The sequence below is a fragment of the Polistes canadensis genome, unplaced genomic scaffold, assembly GCF_001313835.1.
Source record: "Polistes canadensis isolate GaletaPanama2010 unplaced genomic scaffold, ASM131383v1 scaffold_72, whole genome shotgun sequence".
NCBI lineage: Eukaryota > Metazoa > Arthropoda > Insecta > Hymenoptera > Vespidae > Polistes > Polistes canadensis.
Genome location: NW_014569619.1, coordinates 571747 through 596077, shown reverse-complemented (window position 1 = coordinate 596077; position 24331 = coordinate 571747). Strand labels below are relative to the sequence as shown.

Genomic DNA, 24331 nt, shown 5'->3' with positions numbered 1-24331 from the left:
AATGTAGCTGTCATAAAGGTTACGGAAAATTGAACAAAACCTTACCCAACGTATGCAGTCCAATATGCGAACCTTCTTGTTGGTCGCATAGCAGTTGCACTGCTCCAAATAAATGCACTTGCGAGGAAGGTTATATAATAGTTAAAAACAATGAAAATTCATTTAAGTGCGAACCGAATTGCCAACCTGGTTGTCCTCCTAACAGCATTTGTGAAAGCCCAGGACTTTGTCTATGCGAAAAAGGTTATAAGTCGTACAACGACAATGGTTTTATGAATTGTGAACCAATCTGCACATTCGATTGTCAAAATGGTAATTGTTCTGCACCGGATACCTGTAGCTGCGATCCGGGTTACATTAAGAACGAAAACAACACATGTGTTGCTTATTGTTCGGTCAACTGCGGTAATGGAACTTGCACAGATCCGGAAGTTTGCACCTGCGACGAAGGCTACGTATCGACGTACAAAAATCAAACTTGCGAACCATATTGTACAAACGGTTGCAATAATGGCGAGTGCATAGCACCATACGACTGTCAATGTAACGAAGGTTTTATAAAGAACGGCAACGATACCGAATCGATTTGCGTTAACGCTTGCAAGGATGCTTGCAACGACAAAGGTGTTTGTCTTGACGACCAAGGTAATTGCAATTGCTTTTTCGGATGGAACGGAACTGCCTGCGAAAAGGCAACCTTTTGTGTTGTTCTCGTATCAGAGGAATTTCACATATACGAAACGTGAGTACCGTGTTTTTTGTCTTATACTTTTATTTCAAAATAAAGGATTATACATAACTTGAACAAAATAATATGTCTAAGATAATCATCGAACTTTTATCTTCAACCCTTTCATAACGAACGGCTCATATACGAATCGTTCATACATATAGGATCGTATACTATGAAACGATGTGAATGTATAAGAGAATTTATATGAACCGATTTTCTTTGCGTCAAAGCATATCTCAATGAAAGGGTTAAACGTTGTTTCCAATGATAACGACAAGATTTTTTTAAATCATATCGTTTGTTTTTCATTTACAGATTATCAATCATTAAAGAAGAAAATGATTCGATCATATTTGTGAATAAAACTAATCCAACGTGTCAGCAATGTTTGAACGAATTAAATAATGAAACAATTTGTTTCGAATTTCGAAACAATTTCTACGGGGAACAAAATTATTCATCAATATGTCTCGTCGACGCAAGTATATATAATAAAATTAAATTAAATATATATATATATTTAAAGGACTCCCCTCCCCCCACCGAAATGAATCTTTTAATTTCATACATTCATTTTTATTTTTAAGGCTCGATGTGTTACACAAGTTACAGTACCACGAAAGATGTTATAAAAGTTATCACCACCAGCGGAGGAATAATTGTTTTAATTATGATCATTGCTTTCGCCATTGCTTGTTATAAGTTTAAAAAGCAAAATAATAATTCAAAGTATAGTCTTGCACATTCTCAAGAAACATGAGAAATAATTTATGCACAATAATTTGTATAATGTGTACTTACGTTAAATATTACTTATTTGAAATAATTTCTTATCACAATTATTTTAATCGTCCTAGATTAAAAGTATCTTGAAAGAAATTCTAATAAATAAAATAAAGAAAAACAATATAAATTTTTTCTCACGAATCTCAACGATAAATATTATAGATTAAATACACATAATTGTGCCATTTTTGTTAATAAAAATAATGAAATCATTATAATCAATAAATAAACCATATTAAATGATGACAATGAATAATGAAAAAAAAACAAATATTTTGTTTAAATAGATAGAAAGAAAAAAAATGTTGAAAAAAATCCAAAGATAATATGTTTCCGTTGAACTATTTTAAATCATTTCATGTTATATATTCCCCAGTAATGATAATGATTAACATCCCGTCAAAGTCAGATAACACTAAATAACCTTAACATGAAAGGAAGCAAGATTAAACGCGTGATACTCAAATCATGAAAATATAAAATAAAACTTTGTCAGACAAACGTTACTTCCGTAGAGCAAGCATCTCTTTCGTTAAAATAATATTTAAAAAGGTATCATTATATATCGTCGTGTACTTAATCCTCAACTTGCCCAAAATATGAAGCCTCATTCCTTGGAAAAATATGGAATACCAGTCAATTTGCAAAAGGTTTGTACAATAAGTAAAACGTGCGATAGATCTGCTTTTCTTTATCAACATTAAGTAAGTGCACCGACAAATGACCAGTGCCCAATGAGTGTTCGTTTCGAAAAAAAATATAATTCAATGACAGAAAAAATAAAACCAGAAGTATTACGAAACATACTGGCAACCTTTAAAGGGAGTATACAAAATGCAAAGAAATTGCATTAATTACAGAATTAAAGTGAATATCGTTTTGTGTTATTAAAATCCTATAAAATAACACACCGATTAATCAATTAACTTGGTGGTTGGTATACACAAACATATTAAAAACAGTGAGTAGGCAGTATCTATTGAACAAAGAACTTTTTGTTCATAAATATCGTAACTCGTTCAATAGAATTTACATTTCGTATGATCTTATAATAAGTAATAATAGTTGGTAGAAATCTTGACTCATTAAAATCTGCTATCACCTAGTGAAAAATAGAAGGACGTCATTTAGGTTAATGGAGAAAACTTTCAGTTAACGACGTTTTCATCCGATTAGAACTATAAAAAGGCATTCGAATAGCACGCTAAGTGGGTGAAGGTAGAAAAAACGATTCAGTAACATGTCCTACATGAATTTTTATCAGATATTACAACACTACGAATTTAAATATACCCAATGTGTTTAATATTTTCAGATATGATCAAATAATTATCTCCAATAAATTGTTTATAAACAATAGTTCTAATAATTATCGTTACCTTTTGAAAAAAACATATGTAATATTATATTAATTCATACGATTTGAAAATTTAAAAATATTTTTCTATAATATTTTTAGTAATCTCTTATATCAACGACTGTTCGATATTTTAAACGTAGTATCAAAATGTGCATTCACGATAAATATAATACTTTCTAACATTTGTTAAATTAATATTCAATTATACGAGCCACGTATATTATAAAAAAAGAAATGATTACAACACTAGAAATTTATGAAAGAAAAAAAAGTAAATTCATTACAGGAAAATAAATCGAATTATTGCGATATTACATAGTTACATTTAAAAGCATCATAATTCGATAAATACAATATGATAGACTTTCTGTGATATAATATTAGCGTTCTTAACAAATTTTGTTAAGTTTGAAATATCGATTACAATAGAAAAGAAAATATTTTTATAACTTAAATATATTAGTAACAACGTCTCACTTTTACGAAACAATCTGATAAACTTATCAACTGTTTATCAAACAAATAAGATCACCAGTAATATGCAAATTGAAAAGAAAAAAAATGATCGATAGATAATGAATGAGAACAGCAATTATAATTAGTTGTTTCTCTCGTCTCTCCAAAAATAAAATTATTAATAAATATGTATCGTAGGGAATTTAGACATTCAAAAGAATTAGAACTTCGTTTTAATTAATTGAACGTTTCGTCCCTTTATTGGGACTTCTTCAGCAACTTAATCTATAAAGTTCAGCGTATTTTTTTTTTTTATTTAAGCAGACATACATTATTCTAATATTCAATAACACTATACATCTAAACTTCGTTATATTTGAACACTCAACGAAAAAACTCAACACTCAAATTTATTTTAATACAAAATTTATAAAATTAACATATAAAAAATAAAAATTATAATAAAAAATATTATAATAAATAAAGTAAAAATCAACATAGGTATATTTCTTTGACCGTGGGTCTTCTTGATCGATCATTTATCGTCGTCTATCATAGTTTCCACCCTTACGACGAAGAAACGTTTCGTGTAGCAGGAGCAAAGGAACGAATGAACAAGCAAGCATCCCTGATCACGATGCGAAGCAACAGAGAGCATTGAGCAGATCGCGCAGCTGCAGGCAACGGTCGCTCGGTGGACGGGAAAGCGCGTTTAGGTAAGAGAGGTAAGGGCCGTGTCGGTGGGGTTGCGATGTGGGAGGAGACGAGACTACCAGTTTCGAGCAGTTTCTCTTCGGTCAGAGTATACTCGCTGCTCCAGCAGCGTGGTAATGCTTCCTGCGTACATAACCGTGTTTCATTTCAAAATTACATATAAATCTAACGTAAGATAAATATTATTTGAAAACGTAACCGTGAAACGTAACAAAATTTAACGGATAATAGTGAGGACAAAAAACATTTGAAGAAGAAGAAGAAGAAGACGAGGAAGAAAAAGAAGAGGAAAAGGAGGAGGGGGTAGGGGTGGAGGTGGTGGAGGTGGAGGTGGAGGAGGAGGAGGAGGAGGAGGAGGAGGTAGGAAATAAGGATAACAGTGGAAGAATATTGAAGAGTATAGCTCCAGTGTTAATAAAAAAGGAAAAAAGGGAAATAAGGAAGAATAAAGAAAAATTGAGCGTGCGCGGTGGGGGGGGGCGCGTTCCTTTAACCGAGGACATAAGGTGCCGGTCTCGGGTTAGAGGGCGAGGGTGGCTCGTAGCAGAAGCAAGAAGCAGAGGAAGAGGAAGAGGAAGAAGTGGGGGAGGGGAGGGGCGAAGGGAAAGGATGTCGATGCGCCAGCGGTGCTCGGTTTCGGGGGTTGACTCGCGCCGCGGGGGCGATGAGCGCACTTCCCTCCGCCCTGAGACTTCGAATCCGCTTCTCCTGCCGTTCCTGGCTCCTGCTGCTCGGTTGCAGCATCGTCTTCCTGATATCAAACCTGATTACCGTTACCAAAGCCGATCATTTCAAATCTTCGAGGAATTTCTATCCTCGAATTTATCGAAGACAGGTGCAAGGTGATGACGTGCACCGATCATCCGGCTACATCGAAAGGAACGTCGCCGTCTACGAGGACGGCGAAATACTCGACGACCTGGACGACGATTATTTTGAGGCTAATATTACAGCAGGTTAGCATTTATTTCGTTACATTTACTTTGAACCAAACTGAGAGCCATTTTTTCTGTTAGTTCGTTCGTTTCTTTCTTTTTTTTCATTCGTTTATTTTCTACTTTCTCGCCCGAAGCCGGAATCGATTATATGCCAGGTAAGCTCGTCTTATCAGCAAAGGTCATTCCTTTGCTTTACCTTCAATCTTTTTCAGTCTTTTTTTTTTCCTTTCTATCATTACTTTCAATATACGCCCATCAGTAGGTTTAACAAAGTAGCACACTCGACCGCCATCGGCAATGACCTCGACAAGTTTTCGTCTAGAAAAAAAAGAATAACTTTCCGTGGGCGTTTTTTTTTGGAAGGGGGGGGGCGAGGGGCCGGAGGGTACAAGTCTAGAGGAAATTCAACGCAAACAGGAATAGACTGTGATTTTTTTTTTCACTTTGTTGATTCTTTTTCATGTTTAATCATATTCGATAATAATGTTGGAAGATTGAAAAAAATTGTAGAAATGAAAATCCTTTTTCATCCTTCCTCCCCCATCTAAACAATTAACAATTTAGAACTTATAAATGAGATCTTATCATGATTCATTTTCATAATTTAAAAATAAACAAGTAAAACGTATCCGAACGCGCATCGGATAATCGATAAGATCTTTGATATTAGATTTTTGATTTTATTTTACAGACGATTAATTATCAAACAAACGACGAAAGCCACGTTATGTCATAATATTCATCTTCTCCGATGAAACCTAACATCGATCCTTTTTTTACCTTGAAATTTTTAATTAAAAATACGACAGACCGAAACGATGATAGAAGACTATCGGTATATCCTTGCGATCGATAAAAGCCCATCCTATCTCTCGGACTTTATTCTATTTACACGAGTACAAAAAAGATAGAACAAATGGTATGTATGGTATATCTTAAGATTCATCCATACCTCCTTTGCGCCTGCTCTACAAAAAGCGTGCTACTTCTTCGGAATAAAAAAAGTAATCCGTTTGTGTTTTAACCAATTTGCAAGAGGTTTTGCGAAATTCAAATTAATTATATGCTATTTCAAATAATCTTCTCGAGATTTGCGACACACAAAAACTGGCTACCCTCTTGTTCATAAACATTTAATCCATTTTCTTTAGATAAATTTGATCGAATCAATCATGCGATCAAACAACGTTTCATCCTATCACAATAAAAAAAAAAAAAAAAGAACTTAATTTTATTATTTATTTTAGATAAGGCTATAGTAAAATTAGTTTACTAAAAATGTATCGTAAATGTGTCGCAAATTTGCGTTCAATTAATTTTCAACTCGAAATCGTAATAATAACGAAAATGCAATATATTAAATATATTTTTTAATACCTGGTAGAAAAATTGAGAAGTAGTGTCAAAGAAAAAAAAGAAAAAAGAAAAAAAAAAGAAACGACGTTGCAGTGCGCAGTTTGCACGTGTATTTGCGCTTGCGCTAGGTTTCAGCAGCAAGAAAGGAACGCGTCCTTCTTGATTTTCGCGCCAACCACACCACTGGTATTGATTTTAATGGATGCTGCAAGCGCTCGAGTTCCGCGTGTGGAAGCGTGTAGAAGGATAGCAATTGGCTTTTCATTCGACGCGTTCACCCTTCTAGATATTTCCTCCTTTTTTTTTTTTTTTCCTAAACAATAGACTAACAACGATATGAAAATGTAAATTACGTAACGTGCAATATTATTTCGACAGTTCTATTTAAATTGATCACATTGAAAATGAAATACGTCGAGATTGGCAAAAAAAAGGAAGCACCGCAAATCATTAACGTATATATATAAAATGATCTATTTATTAAATAGAGAAAAATATGAATGAACAATTTAGAGATTATCATAATTCTCGTTAATTTACCCGAACGTCCTCGTTAATACACTTACCCCGAATTAGTGACAATAAATTAATTGAAGATAATTCGTGAAATATTAATGATCTACTGGGTCGCGTAAATGCGGGTTTGATCGAGAACCTTTAATTAGAAAGGGGGTGCGTCCTATTAGCATAATATTACTCAATGGAAGCTTGCCAACAGAGTTACCCGTTGTTGCACGAACAACAACGACTAATCTACGTAATAACGACGTATAGTTGTTAGAGATATGGCAAAACGATTGTAAACGAGTTGGCTTGGTGCCCGTTTGAAAATATCCCTGAGAAGATTTTGCGGTCTACCTTAATAACTCTCCGATTTATGTCCAATTACGATCAAGGAAAGTACCACGAAATTCCTCGACAAATTCCTTAGACACTCTCGAATTAGGGTATATTGTTATTGAGAAGCCAGATGAGTCCAAGAACGAAAACTTACTTCTTGCAATGGAAAACTTTGAATAGCCACTGGACAAGTTCCACATTGGTCGGTTTATACACGGACATATTCTACTAGCCGTTTAATCGTTTAGAATGTGTACAGACCAGCTCACGGTCTTTGGCAAATGGCAAAGTTCAGCTAAGGCTCTGCAAGATACACATACATATAGGCATACGTATATAAACGAGTTGACACCAAAACCGAAATGCAGGAATATCTCGGTTCACCACCAAAGGAAATTGTTCTCTGTCGTAGAATTTATTATCAAAAGCTCCAATTGCTGTTCTATTCATTTACAATTTTCAAATAATTCGTTACTTCTTTTTAACGATTATTTTTCCTAATAATTTTCTAATTAAATTTCAAATCGATTAATTCTCCTAGAGTGTTATGATCGATATCTATCATTTTTGTTTCTTTTACAGAGAAAGGTCAGTACCTGGGCTCGCCGTGCGAACTTACGTGCAATCCGGACCTCCAGCATGTGTTCTGCGATTCCATCACTGGCCTGTGCGAGTGTGAAAAATTTTACCCCGTTCGTCTTGGGCCTAGCAAAGGATGTGCCAAACGTGCGTGATTATTTTCGAAATTTTATCTACTCAATACACTTTATTACTTCAAAATGCATAACATTGTAATAATTCAATATAATTTACTCATATAGAAAAAATGTGTTAATAATAAATTAACCATTCTTTAGCGAAAAGAATTGGAGAACAGTGTTTCTACCGTGCGACTTGCACTTTTGCCGATCAACACGCGACTTGCACACAGGTGCAACACAATGCGGTGTGCGACTGTGAAGAAGGCTATCACAGGGTCACCTTGTCCAGACCAACAAAGAAGATCTTCTGCGCCGAAGGTAAGCAGTGCCAGCTTGCTGTCTAATCCTTCAAACGGAAAACGCATAATTTACTCGTATCATTTGGAAAATAATCATGTCTACCATCGAATCTCAAATTTTATTTATTTTCGATAGACACGACGTTTATTATTAAAGAAAAAAAAAATAAGAAACCTCCTATGATTTGTCATAAATATTTATTCATTCGACAGATCTCATGCTGATAACTACAGACATACCGACACTACTCTGCATAGCATCTGGAATAGCTGTATTCACGGGTATGATATGCTTCGTCCTGAAACTGTTCAGCCGTGCAAGATATTCAAGGCCACGACACTACGCTAACGCGAATCATCCACCACCCATGCTATTCTCTAGCGATACAGGTAAGTTAATTCAAATAAATTGCAAATTATAAGATCAATTTGCCATCGCTTGCCTGAAAATAGCATGCCATTTCATATCGCTATATATCGTACATGCATCATTGTCACTATTATCATTATCATCATCGTCATCGTCATCATCGTAATCATCATTGTCGTTGTCATTGTTGTCCAATAAGAAATGTCTTCAAGACCGATCAAAAATTCCGAATAATGAGTTCCATTTCTAATGAATCATTAACCGAACATCATTTACGTATCACAACTAGGTTCTTATGACGAGTATACTTACATATTCCATTAAAGCATCCACCTTAGCGTATAAGAAATCAATAAAAGCAACCTATATCGTATCATAAGCATGTTTATCGTACCGAAGTTCATCTATTCTCGTCTCACCTCATTACCTACATTGGATATCGAGCCAGAACATATGCGTAATAATAAAACACTAAATTAATGACTACAAAATAGAACAAAATGAAAAAAAATCATTTAACGAAATGCAAACTGGAAGGGATCATTTTTCATCGTTCATATTTATTCGAAAAGCCGAATTTAAGAAAAACGAGAAAAAGAGAAAGCAATAAAAAAAAAAAAGGAAGAATAGGAAATATATAAATCCATTGGCCGCGAACAGAGCGCCTTCCAATCATGATCAATGTTTCTCAACGAACAGTAAAACTATCTTCATTTGCTATCATCAATTTCCTAATATATGCTTATCATTCATGATTTATCATTTTTTATCCATATTTAGAAAATTTTTTTGGTTAACAAATAATTAAATCCGACATCGTGCCGTACGTGCAACCAACAATACAATCACGCCATCGTCTAACCCCACAGAGAATACAATTCGTATTTGAACGCTACGTGACAAAATGGTCGAAAAAAAAAAAAAGAAATAAATAAATAAAAACCAAAAGCAAGAAAAAAAAGAAAGAATGGAAGAAAATTATTGCTGGGGGAAACACAAATAAAGAAAAAAGGAAAATCCAATGAGAGTTTCTCTTTCTATTTCTCGACGATCCTCAGGTATACCTCTGACGCTGCACGGTGGCCGGCCATCTTCGCGTTCGAGCCAAAGAAGCGGAGGCGGCGGATCTTTGAGCTGTGCGTTCACCAGGAGGCCTAGCAGCGGTGGTAGCCGCGGTCCTCTGGTACCGGCATCAAGAGCAGGTGCGGCACGAGCCGCCGCCATCTTGCTTATATCGTGTCACCTGCAGGCAACCAAGGGCGGGAACAAGCACCGACGTACCCTTAGTGACGTAGCTGAGGGATCGTCCGACGGCCTCGGTAGACGATCACTCTCTCTCTCTCTCTCTCTCTATCTCTCTATCTCTCTCTTTTTCTCTCTAACTCTATCTCTGTTTCCGAACGTTTCCAATCCGTTCCATCCACTCACGTATTTCAATGAAAATATATTCTGAAACACCTGACGAAACTCGTTCAAAAGCTTTTATAAACTACGATCAATTGATTTGAAATAACATGAAACCCCTTGTTTTTTTGGTTCTTTCTTTTTATTATTAATTTATTAAATTTTATAATTCTGTGAGCCAAAGTTAATTTATAGAAAGAAAAAAGAAAAAATGTATAAGCATACTGTGAATCGTTCATTTCATCAGATGTTTCCATAGGAAAAAATAATATTCTTCCACATTTCTGATTATTTTAATTGCATTTATATTTCTTCAATTGTCTATTCGTGAAATTGACTGTTATCACATTTTATTTTTCTTGCCCCTTTCCCTTATCCTAACGTCTATCTCTATCTATCTATCTCTATCTCTATCTATCTATCTATCTATCTATCTCTATCTCTCTTTCTCTATTTCTCTTTGTCTTTAAACATGACTTGCTTCTCGAAGAATCCGAACGATCGAAGATCCGACGCCGTTTTCGTAATGGCGTTGACAAAAATCTTCGCATCTCAACGAGTTTTTTCGCTCTGTATTGTCTCTTTATGTGTGCGTGTGTGTCGTAGAAAAAAATCGCTGTCGTTTATCTACACCGTTGCATTTCCAACTCTTTCCTCAAGTTCAGGTCAGCCAAAAGTCAATCTCACGATTTGTAGATTTCTCAATTTGTGAATCAACTAGCAGCAATTAATTGTTCACGTATATACGTTTCTTGATTGTTCTTTTATTGTTATCTTATTTATTTATCTTCCAAGTAAACTTTAGGAATATCACGATGGACGAGATACTTATTATTTTTTCAATTCTAAACATAAAACAATTGTTACTCGTTTTATTTTGTTATAAGTCTAAAAAGCGACCGATTCAATGGTGTGTCTGTCTGTAATAATAGCCCGTTAATGAACAAAACAAATTTCCAATTTTTTAATCGTTATTTCCACGATGGACCATCGGTCGCAACGTTCTTCTAACTTTAACAAAAAAAAAACAAAACAAAAATAAGAGCAATAAGAAAAAAAATTACAAGAAAAGAATATATATAAAATAGAAACAGAAATGAACATAACCGATATCTTTTCCACACAAATCACACATAATGATTGTTTATTAGGAAAACTATGATAGGGCTTGAAGTTTAATGGATTATTGTTAAGAGAAGACGAATGGATCACTCTAAACGCGTGTTTTACACGACAGCAAAATACAAACATAAACCCACCAACCACGATAGACAAAAATATAAATAAATATAAATAATAATAATAATAATAATTTTTTAAATTATATATATATATATATAAATATTAACACTTTAAACCTAACTTACACACACGATAAGAAAAGTGTGCGTCACAATGTGTGCTTCGCGAGTGTGTTACGAGATAGCAAGATGGCAGCGGCCGATTTCGTTGCTCGTTAACGAACAAAAGTTTTCTGGTAAGACTTGTAGAAAGACGCGAAATCTTTACGCACTAGCTAGCTCGCTGCACACACAACGCATTTGAATAATATATGTAATTACAAATCGCATGGAAAATCGTTTCGCGGCCGGTTTCTTGGTATGATTTAAAAAAAAAAAAAAAAAATCAAAACTATCTGCCTAACACAAATTCTGCAAACGCATCATAAGCATATCATTTATTGAATTTAAACTTTTCAAAGTTTTTTAAGATGATCATTGTTTGTTTTTACGAGTCAATAAAAATATTCCAAAATATAAACAAATCCAAATAAAAACGATTTAAAATCAAAAGAACAACGATATAACGGTTTGCACTCTGAGAAACCGGTTATCGAAGAAACAGTCGTATGCGACTTTATCTTTTTAGTGTAGTCGGCTTTTACTTAGCTTTTAACGCATCTTTTGCGTCTCGAATTAGCGAGATTATTATACGAATACAAACTCTTCGTAGTCGAAACACTAAATCTCACTAAAATTTGCTTAAAAGTGTACAACATTTTTCTCATGCTTGTATCTCATTTCTTTTACATTGCATCGCGCAATGCAAAAGGTTATACGAATTTTTTCCTTTCTACCTCTTTTATACCTTTTTTTGTTTCCTATCCTTAATCTCTCATTTTTAAACAATCTAACAATAAATATTTAATTTTAACATATTACATCCAAATTATAAATTACAATAGTCAAAATACTTGTCTACACTTTCTCAATTCATATTATAGTTTAACAAATTTACATTATTTTCTTCTTTTTTTTTATGTTACTTAAAAAAAAAATAACAATTAACATCAACGTAGAATTATATTTCAAGGGGAAAAAGAAAGAAGCCTTATTAAATAATATTTCTAATTATCGATTATTATTTATTTAAACACACACACAATTCTCGATGATACCCGTTAGAAATCTGCTTTTCCTATATTTCGATGGACAAAGTTTGACGTTCGAAAATCGGAAACGTCGATGAAACTTTGTCGATCGAACATTGCTACCGCTTCGTTTTCGTTTCCTATACATAATGTGGAACGAAGTGTTTGACTCTAAAGAGCTCTGCTATTTCTCTGTCTACTATTTGTTTTTCTATCTTCCTCTCTCTCTCTCTCTTTCTCTTTTTCTCTCTCCCTCCCATTCTTTCCTTCGCTCTCTCGTTCTTTCTCTTTCTTTTTCTCTCTCTGTCTGTCTGTCTGTCTCTCTTTCTATCTCTTGTATTATTTTCTGCTATGTCTATCAGTTAATAATTTCTATATGCGCTTTACAAGGACAACGATGATCGAACAACGTATGTGCGTTTCCAACTTTCGTTTCTCACAGAGACGTTTGTTGCGTTCTGCTTTTCAAACAAAGTTTCCGGGCGTATTAAACTAAAGATGCTGTCAAGATGTTTTTCTTCATACGCGCGAATGACTGAAGAAAAATATTAGTCTATTTGTTCTCTCGCGCGTCCTTTTATTTTTAACGAGAATGATGATGTGCGTTTTTGTAATGAGAATACTATCGTATCGAATTGAAAACATATATTGGCGAATTAATTAATTACTCTAAAGTATTTTCTTTTTTTTTTTTTTAGGATGATGATTCTCATACATTCTTTTTAATTTAAAATTATTTAATCGAATCATTAATTTAAAAATAAGGTATAATAATAATAATGATAGAAAATGATTGAGATCGTTAAGATTATTTGGTTAAAATTTCGTGAGATTTAAAAAAACTTGAACGTTTAATAATTATATATGAAATCAATATTCTTCGCATAGTACTCGAATATGAAATATAAACGATGTGTGCTTCCGCTTTGGCCTTTTGCCTGTGTTTGCTCGGCAAATGAAAAAAAAAAAAAAAGAAAAAAAAAAGAAACACGTTTCATTTTCCCCCACCACTTGTGTTCAACTTTTCATTTACACGATATCTACACCAACATATTTCTACGAACCTGTTCCGTTTATCCGAGTTACCACGCGAAACGATGGTCCGACGACGGTTCCCATACACACACATACCGAAATAAATATAATATGCAATAATAATTCTCAGCACTCCTCGCAATCGTATAATAAGCTTGACTGTACGACAATGATGGCTTACGGGCGACATTTACTTTCGCTTTATATCTCTTACAGAAATATCTTAGAATCACGCATCATCTATAGAAATATCTATATACAGGATATTCCATAACTAATGATAAAAACGAATAAGGAATGATTTTAAGTGAAAAATTAAAAGTCGAAAACTAAATGGAATATAATTTGTTCGTATAAGACTTTGTCTTGAAGATAAATATATTTGAAAATTTGTCGAGTACGAATACAAACTTGGTTTAATTTCAGTTCGATTCATTTTTTAACCATTTTACTTTCGAATATTTCGGAGAGATCATTTTTGTACTTCCTAATACATTTGCAAACATTGTCAGTATAATTTTATCTCTTATATCAATTCTACTCTTATGCTTATTGAACAAAGCTTTTAGTTTACAGGATTGTTAGTTTCAATCAAGTGCATACGTATTCGATAAATTTTCAAGTATATTTATCAACCCACACCCCTACCCCAAAAACAAAATCTTATATGAACAAATTTGATTCAATATATTTTCGACTTATTGTTCATTTTATTTACTTAGAATTACTTCTTCCTCGTATGTATCACTAATTACGGGATACCATGTATATAAATATATATATCAAACTCTTACCATTAGATAAAAAATCGGATACGCTAGAATCCACATGTTTTTCTTCCTTTTTCGGCTGCTAGGAGTAATAAAAGAAATTTCTTAGATAAAATTCTGACACGGCTTAAATGTTTACGATTAACGAATTGACGTTAGGTCCTCTTTTTGGCAGGTTCTCGTCGACCTAGTTTAGCATCAGTTCACAGTTCAACATCCTCGGCCCGTAGTTACAGCGCACGTAGATTGGAAAAAGAACGTAATGAAAAGGAACAAAGGCAGGCTCTCCAAGAGTTAAGGTTACAAAAACAACGGGAACAGCAGCAACAGCAACAACAGCAACATCAACAACAACATCAACAACAACAACAACAGCAACAAGTAGCCCCAACACCCAGTCCTAGGACTCCGCATTCTACTGACGAACTTTTGCCATCTGTCGAAGAGGGTAAAGAAGTATTTTACAACGAGGTACGTAAATATTTCATTAAATAATTTTCATTAATCTTAACACCACATTTGTATTAACGATTATTATTATCAATGAATGCATAGAATAACTTGAAATATAATACATAATATTTTTAGAATGAAAGAATATTTAATATATACTTAGAATTTAATAATAAAATAATAATAACAATGGGGATAAATAAATATATATTTAACAAACAAATGAACCAATGAAAAATGTAATATTTAGTAACGAAGGACTTCGTTATTATCGTTCTATAAAATGTGTTGATAAAAAAATGAACAAAATTATTAATAAATTAAATCGTAGCAGGTACCGACAACGTCTGAGTCACCGGAAACGATGAACACGGCATTATCGACGACTACTGCAGTGGTCAACAGCAGAAAAATCGACATCCCATCTGCCACAACCCCGACAACATCTATCTTTGACGCGAATGTGGCACCACGCGCCTCCGTAGACATTTTTCAAGTTTAGATCGTGATTAATCGTGAATCCTCGTCATCGTGATTCTCTCTTCGTATGATCAAACGATACCCATTTTTCCGATCTAATTAGAAAATTTCATTATGAAACAAAAATTGCGATTTAATTTCAAAGAAAATGAAACTAAACGAAAAGAAAAGAAAAGAAAAAAAAAAAATGAAATAATAATAATAATAATAATTAATAATTAATAATAATAATTAATAATAATAATAATAAGAACAATGTTCGTCGAGCTTTGTCTACGAGCGCTCGGCTTATTAAAATAATGCTTAAACAATAACGTGAAACGGCCGTCTCCATAAAATGGGATTTTGTGGTAAAAAAAGCATACCGATAAGGCAAGTTCAAGTAGCTAGCGTTCTATTCCGAATTAATAATAAAAAAAAGAAGATGATGATGATGATGATGATGATGATGTTCTTATCAAAAATTAGGGTCTTTTAAAAGGAACGCGATTGATACGATTTGTCGTTTTTGCATCGGTATTAAATCTGTCTTTTATTTCCATATTGTTTTTATTCGATATTAACGATTTATATATATGATAATTATTATTATACAAGGGAAACAGTGTTTCGAAGAAAACAATTAACTGATCAGATTACATATCCATAAAGTCTATGAACGACGTACTACGCTTTCTTTGTGAAAAAGGAAAAAAAATAAGTCATGATTTTGATGGGATCCTTTAATGATTGATTATCGAACGACCTCACGAGTTCTTTGGTAACCTACACGAAACAAGAGATATACATATAGATATACATATATATCTTTTATATGCTACATATACATGTTTCGTATATTACATGTATATGTTGCATATATTACATATATATATATATATATACATTTATTTATATTGTATTGATAACATATTTACAAATATTCGCAAATAGTATATTTATATACGATATATCAAATTGTTCCGTATGGGTAATTCGTGATAACATTTGCCATTTAAAAAACCTTTAAATCGTATCGGTTTAACGCTTCAGCTTCTCGTCGATAATTTAAACGACATATCAAATGAAAAATAACATTTGATGGACGAATGGGGTAACGATGGTGAATATCTACAAATTTAATATCATTTTACGTAATATTATAAAATCTTTCATAGAGATGCGAAAAAAATATTGACAAGGTATTCGTTTATTCTTTTTTTTTTTCAACAAAAAAAAAAAGATCGATACCAAAGTCATCACCAAAAACCCGTACTCCCATAGATATTTCATTATTAATCAGTGCAATACGATTATATTAATGAATATGAAAAATTGTATAATGAAAAAAGGAAAGTTTGATCCATTGGTTTAAATTTTTCGATATTATTATTCACCTTTGCATTGAAACGATTGTAAATAATCGATAAGGAAAATATTTGATAACGTTTATTGATCTCTTTTGTTTCACTCTTTCGTAAATTTATTTTAACATATTTATTATTCGTCGAGAGAGAGAGAGAGAGAGAGAGAGAGAGAAACGTTAATGCGTATCTAAGAAATCGATTGGATAAAAAAAGAAAATTGAAACCAAAGGTCTCCTTATACATTAATTTATATGTCAGCCGATCATACACAAGGAAAATCTTTTAATTATCAAAAGTCACGCAAATTACTCGCAATCGTGTACGATCGTTCTACCAATTTGTCATATTTTTCTATCTATCTATCTATCTATCTATCTATCTATCTATCTCTTCCTTTCTATTCTTTTTTTTCTATCTTCCTTTTCTTATTTTATCGATCCCATTGCTAATTATTTATTTAAACAAAATATATCCTTCCATATACCGCGTCATTTTTCCAATCGTGATGATTGTCCTTTCGTTTCCTCACAACCAACACAACTACTAACGTTGTCGTTTCGAATAAATCAGTTTAAACATCGTCGGCAATGTAAAACGCGATTCTATTCATTATTTGATATAATTTTATTTAAAATAATACAAAAAGAAAAAAAAAGGAAGAGAAGTAATACTAATACTACTATTACTACTATTACTACTACTATTATAATTACTACGCGTAGAACCGAATAAAATGATATTTCGCGAAAAAATCAACCAACTCGGGGTCGTCGCAAAGTGTTAATCGACGCGTTCCGTGTTCGAATAATTTCACGCTGCCTTTTCCCTATAAGAGTAAACAAACTAATTTAAAACAAAATTTACGACAAAATACAAAAAAAAAACTGAGAAGAGCGATATATATTATACATAAAAAACAAACAAAAATATATATATATATATATACAAACACACAATCGGAGAGGAATCCTTCGCGAAAAATTCTTAGATCGCGATTCGAAAATTTCGATCGTTAAGCCAATCGAATCTTCACATCTATAATTCATCTTTAAAAAAAAAAAAAACAGAAAAAGCAGGCAAAAAAGAAAAAAAAAAAATAAGAAAAATAAACAAAGCAAGAAAAAAAGATGCAACAGGTACACAAAAGTTATGCATTATATCTACGCGTGTTTTGGCAACGATCGCACTTATAAAAGCAAAGAATAATTAAAAGGGGGAGAGAAAAAAGGGCCGGGACAGGGGAGGGGAGGGGATTGGGGGGTTAAAGAAAAAAAAAGGGAGAAAAGAAATAATACCAAAATATTATCCGACAGATCTACCGCCGATTTATCGTGAGCGCTATTAATTATTTATTAATGGGAAAAAAAAAAAAAAAACATACTTAAGCGAGAAAAAGAGAAATAAGAATATACTTCAGCCCGCATATCTCCAGAAGTACTTTAACTCGACTTGCCGCATGATTTGTAAAGGTCGATGTACAACAACCAACACGTTATCGTTTTATCTCATTTTAAATGTTTACTATATAATAAAAATTGTAATATAGTCGTTGGGCAAATAAAGCTCGTTTTTTTCAATATACATATACATATACATATACATAAATATATATATATATATATATATATATTATCTAGATGTATATAAAAAATGAATGATGCGTGTCTTCTTTCGTGCGTGAAAACACCACCACGCACATGAATCAGATTTTTAATTTCCTTAAAAGGACACCATGAAATTTTAACTACTAATTATATCGTTGTCTTGTAAATTTGACATGAAATTATTAACGAGTGACTTTTACGTTCTCGATTTTGAGAAAACGTTCGTACAATTTCAGTCTCAAAAGTGTTTCAGTATTATTGAAATAATGAACGTACCATTCGACTGATCTCGTTCTGTCTCGAATATTCAACAGAAAATGGAAGACGAAACGAGCGTTCAAATAGAACAAAGATCAACACTGACGACCGAAAAAACTTTACGCGTTATAACTTACGTCTCTTGGTTTTTGGGAGTTGGCGTAGCCCATCCGAAAAAATTACCAAAGTTCGTAACAATAATCGTTCGGGTTCTCAACTTTGGAGTTTGCACAGTGATCGTCGCTTACGGTGCCATTGACTTTTTTACATTTGGTACTATTTTCAAAAGCGATATATTTAAGATTATGTATTATATGAACAAGGTCGTGTGTTACATTTCATCATATTATTACGTTTTCCACGGTATCAAACATTACGAAAAGTGGCCTCTGCTGATGGACAAGATAGAACAATTAAATAAAAAGATCACACGAGAGGTGTCGATAAATGAACGATCGATTAAGACCGTTCAAATTCTGGCCGTCATGTTGACATTTATTTTAGGACCAGTATCACTATTGATGCATGTTATTTATTATTATTTTACTTCACCAGAAGACATATTCGCCTCGGATCTTCTTTTATATTATACGATAGCTCAATCCGTAATCAACAGTTTCGTTTTCGACACGGTAGTCTACGTGATTTGTAATAGATTCAGAAAGATCAATAAAATGATCGAGCGACTAGACAACAAATTGGTTGCCTCTTTGATCGCGTTCAAGATTCGACGTATAAGGGAATTGCACAGTGGTAAATAAGATTGTAGGAAAATTAGAATCGAATTCTATCGTCAATATTTTAATATTAGAATTTCAATTTCATAGATGTTTGCAAGTTGGTGGTTCTCGTTAATGATACACATGGTATCCAACTTCTTCTTTGTTCAGCCAATTCGTTCATTATGGTCCTTGCTACGCTCTTCCGAATTTACATGGGTGTTGTCGAGCATAATTATGCGTTCATGCTGATCAACAACATCATTTGGATAATTTACGCGGGACAGTTCGGGCTAATGTGCTGGGTCTGCACGCTGACCAATCGAGAATTCAAGAAGACTGGTATATTGATACATTCTATTATTCCTAATCATGAAAAGACGGATCGTGATAAACCGTTGTCCGTTTTGGCTATTTGCAACGAGCACGATTATTCCTTACAATTGCACCAACAACATCAACAACACCACGAAGATCGCCGACGAATTTCCCTCGACATTAGTAGATTCGGTTTGAACTACTTCAGCATGGAAAATCTATTACGGGCAAATATCGAGCGTGATTGTATCAGAAACGAGATTAATGATTTCTCGAATCAACTTCAACAACAACCGATTGCCTTTACCGCCTGTGATTTTTTCGAAATGAACAACGCTCTCTTAACTGGTGTAAGTCAACTAGATTTGATCGTTCTAAATAAATTATTCAAATATTTCATTACTACATTATTCGACCAAAAAGTAAAATTTAATCTACATTTTCAGTTCGTAGGTGTTATTACGACTTACTTGATAATCGTCGTTCAATTCTACCGACCTGAAAACGTCTAAATAAGTTCAAGTGAAACTCAACACGGTAAGAACTAATGCGACGATAAGTAACATTTGAACAATATCGATCCTAATGCATTAGAAATAAGTACACAAGTCATGTAAATCTTAATTATAAGTCTAATTATTCAAAATAAGTATTTATTAAGGATCCAAATATATTCCCAAGCATTATCCGAATAAGAACATATAAAGCGGCGGCCATATTCAACAAATAAGAAGATATATCTATAAGACAAAACAACATATTGTATATTCACACAAATAATGTATGCACGATCTATTATCAAATTTAGTTCATCTCAAAAACAATCAAGGAGAAAAATAAATAAGTTATAAAAGACATAATAAAAAGAATGCTCGATGAAAATGATTTTTAATCAACTTCTTCAATGGTGGGCCCACCAGCACTGCCAGCGCCGGCACCACCACCACCGGCAGGTTTGTTAGGATAACCACCAGCAGCGCCACCACCAGCACCCTGATACAATTTAGTAACTATAGGATTGCAAACGGACTCCAATTCCTTTTGCTTGTCCGAAAATTCCTCCTTCTCTGCTAACTGGTTGCTATCCAACCAAGAAATGACTTCGTTGCATTTATTGAGAACCTTCTGTTTATCTGAATCATCAATCTTATCCTTAATATTCTCATCCTCCATCGTACTCTTCATATTGAAGCAATAAGATTCCAAAGCATTCTTAGCGCTAATTCTATCACGTTGTTGTTCATCTTCGTTTCGATATCTTTCAGCCTCGTTCACCATCCTCTCGATATCTTCCTTTGATAAACGACCCTTATCGTTCGTAATCGTGATCTTATTTTCCTTCCCTGTTGACTTTTCGATCGCAGAGACGTTCAAAATACCTAACAAATTAAATTTAAATCATATAATTAACATACGTAATAGAAAATGTGTAAGATGGATAAAGATTATTATTAACTGTCTACTTGATTTTTATAACCAATTAAGAAAATTTACCATTGGCATCAATGTCGAAGGTAACTTCGATTTGCGGGACACCTCTCGGTGCAGGGGGAATTCCCGTGAGTTCGAACTTTCCTAAAATATTATTGTCTTTCGTCATAGCTCTCTCTCCTTCGTAAACTTGGATAAGTACACCCGGCTGATTGTCCGAATAAGTGGTGAACGTTTGAGTTTGTTTGGTAGGAATCGTAGTGTTTCTCTTAATCAAAGTCGTCATAACACCACCAGCAGTCTCGATACCAAGGGACAACGGTGTAACATCAAGTAGCAACAAATCTTGAACCTCCTCTGATTTATCACCATGCAAAATAGCAGCCTGTACAGCGGCACCATATGCCACAGCCTCGTCAGGATTAATAGACTTGTTCAATTCCTTGCCATTAAAGAAATCTTGCAAAAGTTTTTGAATCTTTGGTATTCTGGTAGATCCGCCAACCAAAACGATGCTATGCACCTGCGACTTATCCATTTTCGCATCCCTTAAAGCCTTTTCCACCGGTTCGAGAGTACTCCTGAAGAGATCGGCGCATAATTCCTCGAACCTAGCTCGAGTAATAGACGTGTAGAAATCAATACCCTCAAACAATGAATCGATTTCAATGCTAGCCTGTGTAGATGAGCTAAGCGTTCTCTTTGCTCTCTCACAAGCCGTTCTCAAACGTCTAACAGCTCTCTTATTGCTACTCAAATCCTTCTTGTATTTTCGTTTAAATTCTTGAACAAAGTGATTGACCATACGATTATCAAAGTCCTCGCCACCGAGGTGAGTATCACCAGCCGTCGATTTCACCTCAAAAATACCGTCCTCGATCGTCAAAATGGAAACATCGAAAGTACCACCGCCAAGATCGAATATCAATACGTTCTTCTCGCCTGATGTCTTCTTGTCAAGACCATAAGCTATTGCTGCAGCAGTTGGCTCATTAATAATACGTAAAACGTTTAAGCCAGCTATTGCACCGGCATCCTTTGTTGCCTGCCGCTGAGAATCGTTGAAATATGCAGGAACTGTGATGACTGCATTAGTAACAGTCTGTCCAAGATAGGCCTCTGCAGTTTCCTTCATCTTCGTCAAAACCATCGAGGACACTTCTTCTGGGAAAAAAGTTTTCACTTCGCCTTTGTATGAAACCTGGATCTTTGGTTTTCCTCCGTCACTCACCACAGTGAATGGCCAATGTTTCATGTCACTCTGTACCGTTGCATCGTCGAAACGGCGACCGATTAACCGTTTCGCATCTTAACAAATAATAATTAAAAATATAATTCAATGTTATTACAAATAAATAATGTTCCGAATAAGGTAAATTCATGGTTTGTGGTTTTCGATGACACATATTTCTCGATCGTGCATGCAAAAAATTTTACTTAAAACTCACGCTGTATATAAATATGTTGATAAATCTACACGTTAATCACCGAGTTGATAATTGCGAGTTTCTCTAGTCATAATACATGTTACTATATTGTGTATCATGAAAAGAATTAATGTCATGTTAACCTTGGGTCAGCACATACGCGTAACAAAAAACATAGTATATTGCATTTACGCTACTGCACGAGGTCATTAATGCAAGTGTAGGATAAATAAAGAAAATCTATACGGTTACGTGATCATCGTAATTAAGTTGATTCAATTTACATTTACATTGTAGTATCTACGCGATGACAACTCTTAATCAATATGTAAAATCACATGGAATTTTCTAAACGTGATAAAAGCAATATTTGTTCGTCGTAGTCGAAAAATTTATAACACACACAAATTCACATGATTATAAAAATACAATTATTAATAATTATAAAAATACGTACCGAAAATGGTGTTACTTGGATTCATGGCAACCTGATTTTTCGCGGCATCTCCAATCAATCGTTCGGTATCGGTGAAGGCCACATAACTTGGTGTTGTTCGATTTCCTTGATCATTGGCAATAATTTCAACTTTTCCATGTTGAAAAACGCCTACGCAGGAATACGTAGTGCCCAAGTCGATTCCAATTGCCGGAACTTTTGTCATGATTCACAGCTCGTCTCTGTTGAAAAACATGAAAATATATTATATCGTATCGTTCTCATATATTACCGCAAACAGTTTAAGAATAACCTACTCTTCCTCAGCTAAACTCTTTTACTGATTTACTTAGGCTATGTTGCAAGCACAACTTGACTCGAAGTTTCTCGAATCTCGTTCCACTTTACGAGAACCGAAAATAACATGCACTTTCGATTTAGATATGATTGTATAATGTTTCATCTTTTTTCTTAGTTGTGTTATCTAGTGTTTTTGCTTTCTTTTTTTTTTTTTTTTTTTTCAATAAGACCAACGATCGAATCAAATTTTATCTTATATCTTGTCTTTTTTTTTCTTTCCAAGATATGTCCTGCGATATCGCATAGAATAAAATTTACAAAGTAATCGACCAAATAGATTTTACCGATCTCCGTAAAGGCTATTTTTCATTATAAGACTCGTATTGAATGTAAGTGGAAGAACATATTAGATTTCATTTTATTTATAACGCGAGGGTTTCTGATAAAAAATCGATCCAATAAAAATGTCAAAACTTTTTTGGAACTTAAAACAATTGAAAAAGAAAAAAACAGGACACAAATAAAATGTAGACTTACATTTCGTACTCCTTATTTTTGGTAACAGAAATAATAATTCACAATCGGTCGCGAATACGCAGAGAACGTTTGTCACTTGTGACTACACAACACTTCTGCAACTTTCCCGTAGGAAGGAGTTTTAATAGACCGAATCGCCCGCTTCGAGAAGTTTCTTCGTCCGACCAATCACAATGCCTATTTCAAACTTCTCAACTCGTCATTGGTAGGCAAGGTTTCTTACAGTCATAGAGGGGATAAGCTAAAGACATTTATATATACAAGTGTGTATAGGTCATAATTGCATTTGCATTTGAAGAGTAGAGAAGAGACGAAAGAATATACTGGAACGTATTAGATCTTAAATCGTTCGTAGCTATAATTAGCACTACGAAAAATGTTTCTCTTTGCTGCGCCAAATATTTCTTCTGATCTAAATATCGACTTTCTTGTAATAATCTGACGTCATTTCTTACTCATTTAATATTAAAATTAACTACGAGAGTGGATTAAAAAGTTTGGAACTTGGACAAAAAATAAATTTTATTTTCTAAAATAAAAATGAATTTTGTAAACAAAAAAAAATAAACTATTTCTATATTAGACTCAAAGCTTTTCAACCTAATTTATAAGTTTTAAATACTATATAATAATAATTTATTTTACGAATAAATTCTTCTTTTATAATTTGTTTATCCCTTTAAATTTATTTTAATTGTTTATATACGTTATAAGGAAACTAGAGATTCTCAAGTAGAAATCAAATACACGTTACAAGGTTGTTGCAGTATATGTTGTTTCTAGTATATACGATACAAAAATAAACTTCCACGTATAGTCTGAGATTATATTAAAAAATTTTAATCTGATAAAATGAATATTTATAATATATATATATATATATATATAT

At 33.5% G+C, this 24331-nt stretch overlaps 4 protein-coding genes across 8 annotated transcripts in view; 3 read left to right on the top strand and 1 right to left on the bottom strand.

Annotated features, from left to right (window-relative positions):
• The window catches only part of LOC106786318 (multiple epidermal growth factor-like domains protein 10), a 7618-nt gene extending 6110 nt beyond the window's left edge, over positions 1-1508 (top strand). Inside the window, exons 10-12 of the mRNA XM_014747549.1 lie at positions 8-742; positions 1049-1215; positions 1321-1508. Of these exons, the coding sequence (XP_014603035.1) occupies positions 8-742; positions 1049-1215; positions 1321-1493 (1075 nt within the window). The 3' untranslated portion in view covers positions 1494-1508. The remainder of the gene's footprint in view (positions 1-7; positions 743-1048; positions 1216-1320) is intronic.
• A 3109-nt stretch (positions 1509-4617) lies between these two features.
• LOC106786332 lies at positions 4618-17813 on the top strand. 4 transcript variants are annotated; one of them, XM_014747580.1, is made up of 7 exons: positions 4618-5005; positions 7766-7909; positions 8041-8202; positions 8397-8573; positions 9612-9872; positions 14309-14604; positions 14921-17813. In XM_014747580.1, exons 1-7 carry the CDS (start codon positions 4714-4716, stop codon positions 15086-15088), a joined length of 1500 nt encoding a protein of 499 aa, XP_014603066.1. In that variant the 5' UTR covers positions 4618-4713; the 3' UTR covers positions 15089-17813. The 4 variants fall into 4 exon arrangements, with proteins under 4 accessions (XP_014603066.1, XP_014603067.1, XP_014603065.1 ...); XM_014747581.1 differs by having other exon boundaries at positions 9612-9755; positions 14918-15236; XM_014747579.1 differs by having other exon boundaries at positions 14918-15236.
• A 1339-nt stretch (positions 17814-19152) lies between these two features.
• LOC106786335 lies at positions 19153-19849 on the top strand. The gene is made up of 2 exons (XM_014747585.1): positions 19153-19661; positions 19758-19849. Exons 1-2 carry the CDS (start codon positions 19179-19181, stop codon positions 19821-19823), a joined length of 549 nt encoding a protein of 182 aa, XP_014603071.1. The 5' UTR covers positions 19153-19178; the 3' UTR covers positions 19824-19849.
• Positions 19850-19931: 82 nt separating this feature from the next.
• On the bottom strand, positions 19932-23553 carry LOC106786331 (heat shock 70 kDa protein cognate 4-like). 2 transcript variants are annotated; one of them, XM_014747577.1, is made up of 4 exons: positions 23443-23553; positions 22627-22847; positions 20806-22050; positions 19932-20690 (listed from the first exon to the last, which is right to left on the bottom strand). In XM_014747577.1, exons 2-4 carry the CDS (start codon positions 22829-22831, stop codon positions 20200-20202), a joined length of 1941 nt encoding a protein of 646 aa, XP_014603063.1. In that variant the 5' UTR covers positions 22832-22847; positions 23443-23553; the 3' UTR covers positions 19932-20199. The 2 variants fall into 2 exon arrangements, with proteins under 2 accessions (XP_014603063.1, XP_014603064.1); XM_014747578.1 differs by lacking the exon at positions 23443-23553 and adding an exon at positions 22923-23038.
• Positions 23554-24331: the final 778 nt, after the last annotated feature.